This window comes from Odocoileus virginianus, chromosome 6 (genome assembly GCF_023699985.2).
Source record: "Odocoileus virginianus isolate 20LAN1187 ecotype Illinois chromosome 6, Ovbor_1.2, whole genome shotgun sequence".
In the NCBI taxonomy this organism is placed as follows: domain Eukaryota; kingdom Metazoa; phylum Chordata; class Mammalia; order Artiodactyla; family Cervidae; genus Odocoileus; species Odocoileus virginianus.
The window spans coordinates 35,542,620-35,556,860 of record NC_069679.1 but is presented as its reverse complement, the minus strand read 5'-3'; the positions used below and the strand labels follow the sequence as shown (position 1 = coordinate 35,556,860).

At 41.9% G+C, this 14,241-nt stretch overlaps 1 protein-coding gene across 4 annotated transcripts in view; it reads left to right on the top strand.

The window, feature by feature from the left end:
• USP3 (ubiquitin specific peptidase 3) overlaps positions 1–12,347 on the top strand; it is a 157,370-nt gene extending 145,023 nt beyond the window's left edge. For all 4 annotated transcript variants that reach the window (XM_070469158.1, XM_020901533.2, XM_070469157.1 and 1 more), the window contains 4 exons: positions 3,219–3,337; positions 4,540–4,653; positions 4,789–4,856; positions 8,803–12,347. In XM_070469158.1, coding sequence (XP_070325259.1) covers positions 3,219–3,337; positions 4,540–4,653; positions 4,789–4,856; positions 8,803–8,968 — 467 coding nt within the window. In that variant the 3' untranslated portion in view covers positions 8,969–12,347. The remainder of the gene's footprint in view (positions 1–3,218; positions 3,338–4,539; positions 4,654–4,788; positions 4,857–8,802) is intronic.
• Positions 12,348–14,241: the final 1,894 nt, after the last annotated feature.

Below are 14,241 nucleotides of genomic sequence, written 5' to 3'. Positions count from 1 at the left end.
CAATCTATAGATTCAATACAATTCCTGTAAAAATACCAGTAGCATCATTCACAGAACTAGAGCAAATAATTCTAAGACTTATATGGAACCACAAACAACCCCAAATAGCCAAAGCACTCTTGAGAGGAAAGAAAAAGCTGAAAGTGTTATGCATCCTGACTTCAAACTATAATTCAAAGCTACAGTCATCAAAACAGTATAGTATTCACACAAAAACAGACATAGATCAATGGAACACAGTAGAGAACCCAGAAATAAATCATGTATACATGGGTCAGTTAATTTATGACAGCAGAGCCAAGAACACACAGTGGAGAAAGGATGGTCTCTTCAATAAATGGTGTTTGGAAAACTGGACAGCCACGTGTAAAATAATGAAACTGGACCACTAACTTACACACCATTTAACTCAAAATGGATTGAAGAATTGAATGTTAATACCTGAACCCTAAAATCCCTGGAAGAAAACACATGCAGTCAATTCCTTGACATCAGTCTTGGTGATGATATTTTGGATCTGACTTCAAAAGCAAAGGCAACGAAATGAAAAATAAACAAGTGGGACCACATTAATATAAAAAGCTTCTGTAAAGCAAAGGAAATCATCAACAAAATGAAAAGGCAACCTACTGAATTTGCATCATATATTCAATAAGGAGTTAATATCTAAAATATATTTTAAAAATTTTGCACAACTCTGTAGCAGAAAAAAACCTGATTATAGTCAACCCTTGAACAATGAGGTTGGTTCATGTGTAATTTATAGTCAGCCCTTCATATACACAATTCTTCTGCTTTATGGGTTCAACCAACCACAGACCATATAGTATTGTAGCATTTGCTGCTAAAAAGTATCTGTGTATAAGTGGAGTCAGCTGTAAGAAATGAGCAGATCTGAGTAGACATTTTCCCAAAGACATACAGAGGGCCAACAGGTATATGAAAAGATGCTCAACATCATTAATGACCAGGGAAATAAAAATCAAGACCACAATGAAATACCACCTCACACCTATAAAAATGGCAGTCATCAAGAAGACAACAACAAATGTTGAGGAGGATGTGGAGAAAAGGGAACCCTCATTGTCAGTGGGATTATAAATTGGTGTAGCCATACAGAAAACAGTATGGAGGTTCCTCAAAAAATTACAAATAGAACTACCATATGATCTAGCAATTCCACTTCTGGGTATTTGTCCAAAGAAAACAAAAGCACTAATTTCAAAAGATACATGCACCTTCATGTTCATTGCAGCAGCATTTACAATAGCCAAGATACAGTGTCCAGTGATGGACAAATGGGTAAAGAAAATGTGATAACATGCACTGTCATACTCACTCACGTGCACAGTGGAATATAATTCAGTCATGAGAAAGAAATCTTGCTATTTGGGACAACATGGATGGATCCTGAGGGTACTATGCTACGTAAAGTAAGTCAGAGAAAAACAAATGCCATATGACCTCACTTAACGAAATTTAAAAAACAAAAATAAGTTCATAGATAAGGATAACAGATTGATGGGTGCCAGGATCGGGGGTGGGGTCGGTAAAATGGGTAAAGGGAGTCAAAAAGTACAATTTTGCACTTGTAAGTCATGGATATGTAATGAATAGCATGCTAACTACAGTTAATTCTTTATTGCATATTTGGAAGTCACTAAGAATAAATCTTATAAGCTCTCATCAGAAGAAACAAATTTGTAACTTATGGTGACTAATGGTAACTAGATTTATTGTGATAATTTCACAATATATACAAATACTGAAACATTATATTATACACTCAAAACTGATGTTATGTTATGGTTTTAAAAAGTATGCTTAAAAAAAAAAAGCACATGGGGCCTCTGGACATGTGTTGGTCTGTGTAGAATCTGCTCCACTCATAAGCCCTGCTAGACCTTGCCCCACCAACTTCCCTGAAGGGGCTCTTCCTACACTCGCTAATGCCTAGGTTGACTATGACCTGAAGACTCTCGAGTACAATATTGCCTTTCCTTATATGCTGTTTGTCCTTGCGACCCAACCAACTTCTCAAACTAAGCATCATATTGTTTAAAGATGCATAAGGGCATTATATATGATCTAGAAATGACAAGCCAAGAAATGATTGAACAAAAGTCAGGATAGTGAGTTCTTCTGGGGTGCGGGGAGGGCTGCTTGGGAAGAGGCACCTAGGAAGCTCTGAACAGGGCTGGCCACCCTCTCCACAACTCTAGGGGATGCCATTCACATAAACTCTGGCTCCTCAAGTACTAGACAGTTCATATCCTTACCAGAGTGGTGGATACAAAGGCATTCATATTTTTCTCTAAAATAATAGGATATTAATTCTCACAGAACAATGCATTCATTTCATATGGACTTCTGAATACATTACTAATTGTCCCAGGATTCAGCAAACTTTTTCTATAAAGGGCCAGATGGTAATTATTTTAGGCTTTTCAGCAAATAAAAGTCTGTGGCACAGCTGCGCGGGTCTGCTGCTGTAGTGTAAAAGCAGCCAGGGAGTATATAAATGAGTAGGTGTGATTATATTCCAGGCTTTATTTACAAAATCAGGTGGCTGGATTTGGCTTGGGGCCAAAGTTTACTAAACCCCAGGTCACACAGTTAAATCTTTGAAAGGAAAAAATATACCTGTGGTTCATCTCACAGGATTTTGAGTAGAGTGTGAAACACAGGATTCATTGGAGATATTGAAGGAAGGTCCAGTGATGCAGCCTTTTGTAATCTATGTTTATTTTTGAATACATTCTGACTGTGAAACATTTGATCTAAATTTGACTTTTTTATGAACTTGGGGTTCTGTCCTTTGTTACATAAGACAAGAGAAAACTGCTGTTTGAACCTTGATTTCGTTAGGGAACCACTTCTGTCAGAATTATTCAGATTAATTCTTTTACTAATTATAGTAAACCCAACTACAATAATATCATCTGTCATGAACTGATCATCACCAGATGTTAGACATGATGCCAGGTGCATTATTACATGCTACTTCTCTTTCTCACAACAGTTCTTCAATGTAGACTTTTTCAGGGTCTCCATTTTGCAAGAGAAAAGCTGACTCTTCCAAGGTCACATAGCTAATAAAGCTGAGATCTGAACCCAAATTGTTCACTTTCAAAGTTCATAGTCTTTTTTTTCCTACAGTACACTTCCTCTATAAAAGGCATCCTCTTTTAATGCTGCCAAAATCAATTTGGTTTTAGATTGTCTTCGCAGTTTTACTGACTTAGAAGAACTTGATGAGACAGAGTTATATATGTGCCACAAGTGCAAGAAGAAACAAAAGTCCACTAAAAAGTTTTGGATTCAAAAACTACCCAAGGTAAGCGTTGCATTTCAAATTATAATGCAGTTTTGAGGGGGAAATGCTTGATTGGTTGGAAGACAAATTATTTTTCTAACTTTATACTTATATAATCTGTTCTGCATTTGTCTCTAGGGTTTTCAGTAAAGCTAAGTCCTTTATGAATTCATAAGTAAATATGTCCTCATCACTATTTACAGAGCGTGACGGGTGGGGTTTCCCCACCACACCACCAACATGCAGTTCTCTGACACCATGGGCGTCCTACATACAATTCAACTCCATTCTGACACTGTCGACTCAGAGAGAGCATCAGATTCCACAGGGTACAGGGGCTCAGTCCCACAAAATCGCCCTCCACATCAGACACCATCACAAGCCCAGGCTGTTACTTTGGGCTTAGGCTTCTGAAGGGACAACTACAAATCGAGGGTTCCTACGACTCCTTCCTTGGACTTCAGACACCAGTCACATGTCCCCATTGTTACTCCTACTTGTGACCGACTAGGTAGACATCAGAGGTCCCCATGACCCTTGTCCCTTCTTGGGTTCCATTAATTTGCTATAGCAGCTCACAGAACCCAGGAAACCTGTCTGCTCACCAGATTATCAGTTCACAACAAAGGATGTTAAAGGATACAAATCAACAACCAGATGAAGAGATACAAAGGGCAAAGTCCTGAACAAAGGAGTTTCTGTCCTCATGGAGCTTGGGGCCTTGCATGGTGGCACGTGGAAGAGCTCTGGTTCCCCAACCTGGAAGTGTGCCAAACCTTGTGCTTTGGCTTCATTACACAGACACAACTGATTAAATCAGTGGCTGTTGCTGATCGTTCAGCCTCCACTCCCTCTCCCCTCTTGGGGGTCAGGGAGGTAGGACTGAAAGTTTTAACTCAGTTTCTTGATTGTTTCTCTTGGCAACAAGCCCCCATACCTCACTATCATAACAAAAGATCACTCTGTGTGGCTCTCTTCACTTAGGAAATTTCAAGGCTTTTAGGATCTTGTGTCAGGAAAGGAGACAAAACTAAACACATTATTATAAATCACAGTACCATAAAAAGGTATTCATGGAAGAAACCAATATCAAGAATCAAAAGAAAAACTGATAGACTGCCTAAGATATTATCTAAGAGACATTAGTACCATCAAGTAGTTAATTTTGATTGAAAGGTAAATTAAGTGCTTGTTTATAATTTTTGTCTTTATCTCTCATCCAGGTGCTATGCTTACATTTGAAAAGATTTCATTGGACAGCATATTTAAGAAACAAAGTTGATACATATGTAGAATTTCCCCTGCGAGGCCTAGACATGAAATGCTACTTACTAGAGGTAACGTAATTACATTTGTTAATAAAATTAAGTCTTCACAGAGAGAGGGTGGAGGTCATTGAGGTAGGGAGATGCTGATGTCATTGACCACTGCTCCTAACTCAGTCCTGGGATGCCTTCTCCCCTGATCTGTAGCCCGAGAACAGTGGCCCAGAGAACTGCCTGTACGACCTCGCTGCTGTGGTGGTGCACCATGGCTCTGGGTGAGTATGCCAGCAGGCTCTCCTGGGGTTGGGAATAGGGCAGTAAAGCCCTGCAATTTTGTACCACTCTCAGTAACTCTGTCCCAGCTCCCTCTACAACAGTTCAGATTCATTCACTAAAATGGACAGGAATGGACAAATTTAATTCAGAGGACCATTATATCTATTACTGTGGGCAAGAATCCTGCAGAAGAAATGGAATAGCCCTCATAGTCAACAAAAGAGTCCAAGATGCAGTACTTGGGTGAATCTAAAAAATGACAGAATGATCTCGGTTTGTTTCCAAGGCAAACCATTCAAATCACAGTAATCCAAGTCTATGTCCCAACCACTAATGCTGGAAAAGATGAAGTTGAACGGTTCTACGAAGACGTATAAGACCTTCTAGAACTAACACCAAAAGAAGATGTCCTTTTTATCATGGGGGACTGGAATGCAAAAGTAGAAAGTCAAGAAATACCAGGAGTAACAGGTTTGGCTCTGGAGTTCAAAATGAACCAGAACAAAGGCTAACAGTTTTGTCAAGAGAATGTTCTGGTCACAGCAAACATCCTCTTCCAACAACACAAGAGAAGACTCTACACATAGACAGCACCAGATGGTCAGTCCTGAAGTCAGATTGATAATATTATTTGGAGCTGAAGACAGAGAAGCTCTAAACAGTCAGCAAAAACAAGACTGAGAGCTGACTGGCTCAGATCATGAGCTTCTTATTGCATAATTCAGAGTTAAACTGAAATAAATAGGGAGAACTACTAGGCCATTCAGGTATGACCTAAATCAGATCCCTTGCAGTGGAAGTGACAAATAGATTCAAGGGATTAGATCCGATGACAGAGTGCCTGAAGAACTATCATTGTACAGGAGGCAGTGATCAAAACCATTCCCAAGAAAAAGAAACGCAACAGGGCAAAATGGTTGTCTGAGGAAGCCTTACAAATAGGTGAGAAAAGAAGAGAGGCAAAAGGCAAAGGAGAAAGAGAAAGATATACCTATCTGAATGTAGAATTCCAAAGAATAGCAAGGAGACAGAAGAAAGCCTTCACATGTAAGCAATGCAAAGAAATAGAGGAGAAAAATAGAATAGGAAAGACTAGAGATTTCTTCAAGAAAATTAGAAATACCAAGGGAATATTTCATGCAAAGATGGGCACAATAAAGGACAGAAATGGCATAGACCTAACAGAAGCAGAAGATCGTAAGAAGAGGTGGCAAGAATACCCAAAAGAACTGTACAAAAAAGGTATTAATGACCCGGACAACCACAATGGTGTGATCACTCACCTAGAGCCAGGCATCCTAGAGTGTGAAGTCAAGTGGGCCTTAGGAAGCATTATTAAGAACAAAGCTAGTGGAGATGATGGAATTCCAGCTGAGCTATTTCAAATCCTAAAAGATGATTCTCTGAAAGTGCTGCACTCAGTATGGCAGCAAATATGGAAAACTCAGCAGTGGCCACAGGACTGAAAAAGGTTAGTTTTCATTACAATCCCAAAGAAAGGCAATGCCAAAGAATGCACAAACTACCACACAATTGTGCTCATTTCACATGGTAGGATAATGCTCAAAATCCTTCAAGCTAAGCTTCCAACAATACGTGAACCAAGACTATCCAGATGTACAAGCTGGATTTGGAAAAGGCAAGGGAACCAAAGATCAAATTGACAACATCTGTTGGATCATAGAGAAAGCAAGAGAATTCCAGAAAAATATCTCCTGCTGCTTCATTGACTACACTAAAGCCTTTGACTGTGTGGATCACAACAAACTGCGGAGAATTCTTAAAGAGATGGGAATACTAGACCACCTTACCTGCCTCCTGAGAAACCTGTATGCAGGTCAAGAAGCAATAGTTAGAACTGTATATGGAACAACTGACTGGTTCAAAATTGGGAAAGGAGTACATCAAAGCTGGTACGTTGTCACCCTGTTTAACTTGTATGCAGAGTACATCATGCAAAATGCCAGGCTAGATGAAGCTCAGCCTGGAATCAAGACTGCCTGGAGAAATAACAACCTAGATATGCAAATGATACCACGATTATGGCAGAAAATGAAAAGGAACTAAAGAGCCTCTTGAAGGTGAAAGAGGAGAGGGAAAAAGCTGGCTTAAAACTCAACATTCAAAAAATGAAGATCATGGCATCCTGTCCCATCACTTTATGGCAGATAGATGGGGAAAAAATGGAAACAGTGACAGACTTTATTTTCTTGGGCTCCAGAATCATTGTAGATGGTGACTGCAGCAATGAAATTTAAAGATGCTTGCTCCTTGGAAGAAAAGCTGTGATTAACCTAGACAGTGTATTTAAAAGCAGAGACGTCGCTTTGCCAACAAAGGTCTGTATAGTCAAAGCTATGGTTTTCCCAGTAGTCATGTACAGATGTGAAAGCTGGACCATAAATAAGGCTGAGCACCAAAGAATTGGTGCTTTTCAACTGTGGTGCTAGAGAAGACTCTTGGGAGTCCCTTGGACAGCAGGGAAATCAAAGCAGTCAATCCTAAAGGAAATAAACCCTGAATATTCACTGGAATGACTGATGGCTGAAGCTGAAACTCCCAATACTTTGGCTACCTGATGCAAAGAACTGACTCACTGGAAAAGACTCTGATGCTGGGAAAGATTGAGGGCAAGAGGAGAAGGGGGCAACAGAGGATGAGATGGTCAGATGGCATCACTGACTAGATGGACATGAGTTTGCGCAAACTCCAGGAGATAGTGAAGGATAGGGAAGCCTGGCGTGCTGCAGTTCATGGGGTTGCAAAGAGTTGGACACGACTGAGTGACTGGTAGAACTTTCCTTTAGTCTTGGTGGGAAAGAGTATTCCTGAAATATGTTGCAAAGCACGAAGAGAAGGCACACGAAAGCAAAATGGAGAAAGGTTCATTTGAGTCCAGCATTCACAACTAGTCTGTTGTCCACAAAATCCTTGAGTAGTCATTACTCCAAAAGACTGCTGATTTCCTTGGCCAATTGATATTTAAATGGAGGGAAACAGGTACTATTTAGAATAAACTTCATGTTCTCTACTTTAAAGGTACATTTCTTATTTTGTTATATAACATTCTTGATTACTTTTTTCCCTTGAAAACCTGTATTAGGGGTATATTCCTTCCTTTTTCTGGTCTGCTTGAGGATATTAGTTTTACCTTCAGACCTGTCAAGCAACTATCCATGTTGAAAATCCTCTTCCCTCTGAACTTTGTAGACATTGCTCTTTTGATTTCACCGTTCATAGTTATAAATGATAAGTCCACTACACATCTGATTCTCATTTGCTTGTTTTTTCTTTGGACTTAAGAAATTACTTGAGATGTATTTGTTTGGTAGTTGACAGGGATACTCTTAGTCTAGTGTCTTCAGCTCATGAAATGTTGTAAGGGTTTTTCTAGCAGTTTGTGAAGGTCTTTGTTCTGTCTACAGGCTTTCTCCTACCGAGGAGGACTGAGTCTGGGGCTCCATGTGTGAGTGGGTGGGTCATGCTGAGAAAGAAAAGCCTTTGATGGTCATACTAGGAGAGAAAGTGCTTCCCTGGAGGCAGATTTCTGTCCTGTGCTCAGGTTTCTTCTAAGACTGATGGGAAATCTGGTCCTAACTTTTCCCTGTTTCCACAGGCCGTGACCTCTGCTTGTTAGGCTCCTTTGATGTTTAGTTTCTCTGTTAATCCAGTGCCATGTAAACAGCTTTGTGTTCCAGAAAATCTTGTTTCTGGTCAGTCCATGGCACTCTTCCCTGTTCTCCAGTGTGACTATATTCCTTGTTGTTTCAGTGGGTTTCAAGAAGGTAAACGTGAGCTTAATCACCTGTCTTAAATTACAGATCTCTAGAATTTATTCCATACAGTAATTAAAATTTATTGCCCTTCTAATAATTTATATGGTTGCACAGATTCTTGTGTGACTTCTGTAGTCTTTTTCTTTGATCATTTGACCTTTCTTTACAGGGTGGGTTCTGGACATTACACAGCATACGCAACTCACGAAGGTCGCTGGTTCCATTTCAATGACAGCACTGTAACTCTGACTGAGGAAGACACCGTGGTGAAGGCCAAGGCCTACATCCTTTTTTATGTGGAACGCCAGGCCAAAGCTGGATCGGACAAACTTTAATACCTCCTCCAAATCATTATTCGTCAACTATACCGGACAGACATTTCCAATTTTCCATAAATACTTGATCCGAGATTTAATTTCATTATGCACTTTTCAGTTTCCTATTTTGGGTTTAGTTTTATTTTGTCAATGGTAGTGACTTATTGAACATGGGCACCAACTAATTTTTTTTTTTTTTTTAGTTCTACCAGAAAACCTCAGCAGATATTTTGATTTGCTGCTTTAGTTGTAATAATTCAGTTTTTATATGTAGTTTCAAGAACTTAGTTCTATTTGACTTTTTTGTATTAATGTTCAGTTCTCACTTTGAGGCACATTTACATCAATGCTTTGTTACTCTCATATGCTGAAAGCGAGAGGTGTTCCCCATTGTGAAGAGCGATGTAACCACCTGCTGCCTTCTCACTGATCCAATGGAGATCAGGTTGGCTCTAAACCAAGTGTCATGTGTGCACGTAAATTTGTGGCTCACGAGAGTTCAGTGACTACTGAGCATCATTCTTTCTGCTTGTAAAAGAGAACAGGAAGGGCATCATTAAACAGACCAGGTGACTGCTGCTCTTGGCATCTCTCAAAGGTGCTGTTTATCAGCACTAACTAAATAAATCGGTTGATTCAGTTGTACCTACATTGCAAATTCAATAATTACTTTTTATTTTCGGTTTTGGGGCACTTTCATAGATGAGATAGGGATACTGAACAGTCCAAATAAGACCAAATACACTTAAAAGTGTTTCAAAAGTTCTGTGACTCAGCTACATGTTATCCAAGTGTTATTTATTCAGTGTGCAGAAACTGTAGTGTCATGTTTGCCTTTTTGAGTCAGCACCTAATTACCCCATTGGTTGTAGCACTGGGATTAACTGCATGTCCACTCTAGTCTTACTTACTTGGCCACCAGAGGTTGAGATGCTACCTTCCAAAGTTGATTCTGACCATCACCTAAACTTCGGGCAACACTGTGGAGTTAGTTCACAGGAGGAAACTAAAGTCTTTAAGTTTTAACAGCTCTCACTGGCCTATCCTCATAGCAGAGCAATTGAAAATACTTTCCTTTGAATAAATAAGAGTTTTTGTTGTTTAGGTTAGCAGTCTTTTAAAATTGTTTTCAAGAAAAGTAGGCACCAGCACTACTTAGCTTTAATTCAAATTGAAATCTGGAACCAGAATCCCATCTAATGACGCTTCCTGTGCTTTCCAGAAGTGTTTTCAAGCCAGCCTGCTGATCTTGGGGTGCTGGTGCACAATGTACAAATTAGTGAGAGGAGGAGGGAGCGCCAGCTGGGCCTGTGGGATAGGGCCATGCACATTTTCATGTTCGCTCCTTGTTCCAATCGGTATTTTCCTCCCATCCCAATTCTTTACAGGTTGTTACGGGGGGGGGGGGGGGGGGGGGTGCAGAATATAGTTAGTTTATGTTAAGCCAGCCAATCAGACGTTCTCATATTATTTTTTTCTGTTTTAAAAAAAAAAAAAGGTCCAGATTTTAAGTGTATGGATGTAAAAGAAAGTTGGGTGGCCCTCCTCCTGGCCTGGATGTTGTTTGAAGCTGCAGGAGCAGAGCTGCTCCGTCCCCACTTCAACATTAGCTGGAAAAACCCCGCATTTTCTCAGAGCAGAACACACCTGCTAAACAGTTTAGAATAACTAGGCACAAATTATGTCTGAATGTCTACTGTCCAATACTGTGGTCACTGGCCACATGTAGTTAGTTGTTGATCAGTCACACTGGTCATGGTTCACGTTCTCAGCAGCCACTCGTGGCCCAGGACCACCCAGGGCTGGACAGTTGCGCCTGTGCTGCGCTCCCCCAGACGACGCTGGTCTACAGTTTCACTCCAGAGAGGAAAGCCTCGCCATCATGTGTAGATCTTACAGCTTAGAAACAGAGCGCCCAGGAGATAAAATTAAGAGGAAAACATGTATTTAAAAGTTTACAATGTTAAATTACATATGCCGAGCCACAACTTTTTGAACTACAAAAATGACAGTTTCACATAATTTGATCTACTGTATCAGTACATTGACATCACATGACATTGAACTAGAAACGTGCATCTCCTCTGACCTCACTCCTATGAATCCAGTCTCTTTTGCTTAGAAGATACACAGCTGGAACTTCTAACATTTGCACTTAGATCACTAGTTTCTGCGTGGGCAGCAGTTGTAACTCCAACAAGAAAGCCTCTGGCAGTGTTGATGGAGGAAAATGGCCTTTCTACCAAATGGAACTTACAACAGACTAGACTACTTTGTTGGGGAAAGTGGTCCTCACACAGGCAACACTGTTGGCTTAAGAGATGAACACACCTCCTCTCTTGAACTTTGCAGTGTTTTTCTCTCTTCATTTTACTAAAGCAGACATGCCTGAAGGATACCATGAAGGTTCTCTGGAAAAGCGACTGGACCCATGTGAACTGTGCACTTGAACACCAATGATGTAAATGTGCCTATTTGTATTTTGAAAATTTAACTGTGCAGCCTTACCACGCCTCTTTCGAAAGCTGACCTTCGTGCTCTTCAGGGCTGTTCCCTGGTGCCGTGTCGTCTCGAGCACGTGTGTGGCTTCCCACTCAGAGAGCAGTGCTGAGGCAGGGCCTCGCGCTGAGTCACAGGGCTCCTCGGAACAAAACTTCCTCAGAAGTCCTCCCACACAGGTGGGTGATAGAAACAGTTTGTGGCAACACAAATCTCTCTCCATGGTGGAGAAAACCTTTGCTTATCCACTGTGTTCTACTCAGTGTCTAGTGATGACAGATGTAATGGAATTAAACCAGTCAAGGGTATGGGCCCCGGTTAAGTGTTCAATGTGTATCTCACCTCTGGAACCTACTCAGCAGCTTGGTTTCTAGGGTTGGGGACATATTTATTTCTTAAAGCCAAACCTCTCCTTCATTGGTTTAGTGTGTGTACATATGTCTATTTAGATACACTTGTCCCACTTCCACCTCTACCGTCCCCTGAACTCTCTCACGTTCCCTTTGTAGCTGAAGTGGCCTCTTCCTGTGAGCCCTGGACAAGCTCCTGAGCAAAGTCTGTTTCTGCAGCCAGGAACAGATAAGAGGGGACCAGAGCGTGGCCGCAGGAGGGTGCCCACAGCGCAGGAAGGAGTGGGAGTGGGTGGCGGTGTGCTGTAGTCTGTGCGTCACCTCGCTGGGTGAGGACCTTCCCCCTCAGGTCTGACTGCGACGGACTTCAGACTGCCCTCTGCAAGTGTTGGTTGTGTGAGAGGTAATCATTTCCACTGAAACCTAATCTGTATGATGCTGAGAGGATTACTTGTGCAAGTGACTGATTTAAGTTGTAATCACAGCCTTTTGCTGTTTCACCAACCTGAACTGTTTATGGAAAGTATCATTAAAGATCTGGTCTCTTCCCTTTTGACTATTATTTCTGAACCTCTTTCAGTGGAGCAAAGTTAAGTGATGATGTACTTGCTCAAGCCAAGGGCCTTTGGAATGAATCATCAGGTAGTAGGTTTCTACGAACCCTTCACCGCCTGGGGCTGCTGGGCACTTGGGCCCAGACAGAAGGACCTGGAAGGCAGGGTTGGTGGCAGGCCAGGCCGTCCAGTGCCGCATCAGGTCCCAAGGGAGCTCACCCGCACTGTGTGACTTCGTCCTGTCCTTCCTTGTGACACTGATTTTATAAGAATGAGGTCTGCTTGCCTCCGTCAGAGCCGGGCTGCCCTGAGGAACCAGGTTTGGGGCTCTGACCAAAGGATCAAACAGGGAAACAAGTGCCACTGTTAAAAAGAGTAAATACCTGCTTTACAGTAAGCTCCTATAAGAACCACCCTGTGTCCACACCCATTGTTTTTCTGTGTTACTCATTTGCCTGTTTCTATCAGTTTTCTAAAACTGAAGACAAAGACGCCTGCAGCCCAAATGGTTTTGCCTCCAGTTCTCGAATCGCACATTTCCTTTTGGCAGCCATGCTGGTCTGAGGCTGTGGAGGTGCCGAGCTTCAAGGGGCAGAAAGGGAGGAGCTTGGAGGAACAGCTGTCAGAACACCCAGCTGAGAGCCACATTCCTCCCTGCAAGCAGGCATGCCTGTGGACCCACCCTATGTTCCGGGGTGCCTCCTACCACCCCATGTGAGGAGCAGCGAAGTGGCCCGGCTCTGCCCATATTTGCTGCTCAAGCAGAGCTGTGGACGTGCAGCTTGGGACACAAGGAACAAAATGACTCTCCCCTGTGGCTGGCAGGCTTACACTACTCTGCCTCTAAGAAGGTGAAAGAACCAACTACTTCCAGGGATCAGCCCTCTAAAAAGTGTTGGTTTGGAAAGGATTCAGGAGGGAAATCCTAAAGGCTTTCCAGTAAACCCACCTGTGGTGCAGCAGTACCTTTTGAATAAGTTTAACTAGAGCCCAAAGAGGGACTCTGGCTCTCAGCTGTCATTTGAACAACTGATGTGATTAGTGTGAAATATCTTAGTAACCCTTTCCTTGAGAAATACATCTTGCTTTTGGCTGTTTCTTGATGTATGCTGTTTTTAAGAAAAGTCATGCTTTCCACTTGACCCGGGCAGTGGTGGGGTAACCCAGGCACAGGGGACCACAGAGACTGGCTCCTCAAAGCAAGGGAGCTGGCCACAATGGCTTTCTCCCTTGGGCTGCATTCTGCTTTTACAGGCAAAGCTGCACCAGGTCTGACCCAGCCTCAGTTCCAGAAGAAGGTCCTGGCATATGTGCTTCATCCACACAAGTGGAAACAGTATTCCCATCCTTCCCATTCTAATTATGTGGGAAAAAGAACAATATAACCACGGAGGTGGTGTTTCCTGGTCAAACAGAGAAGAAAATGGTTCTCACTACTGCAGCCCCTAAACCGAGCAAGACATAGGAGACACAGACCTAGGAGCTCACAGGACGGGAAATACAGCAGGGTCTGGTGAAGGACTGGGAGCGAAGCGGTACTAGAAAATGAGCCCACAAATTAAGGAATCTCAGTTTTGTGTTAGGAAGGGAGAACTCATGAATAAAACCTCCAGGCAATTTACCTGGCAGCTTAACTGCCAGGAACTAAATTACACACATTCACAAGGAGGATGTGAGGCTGGTTTACAGGGCAAGAGTAAAACACTTCAACTTATAATTGCTTCAAGTAGTTTTGTGTTAAGAGTTACTTCATCCATCCTGGCACTTTGGGAAATATAGATTAGATACAGCAGGACACATAATTGGAAAAATGTAAAGCCAAGTAAACGAGTTTACACACATACACACAGAAGAACCCTGGAGAGACAGAAGCTACTTAACACAAAGC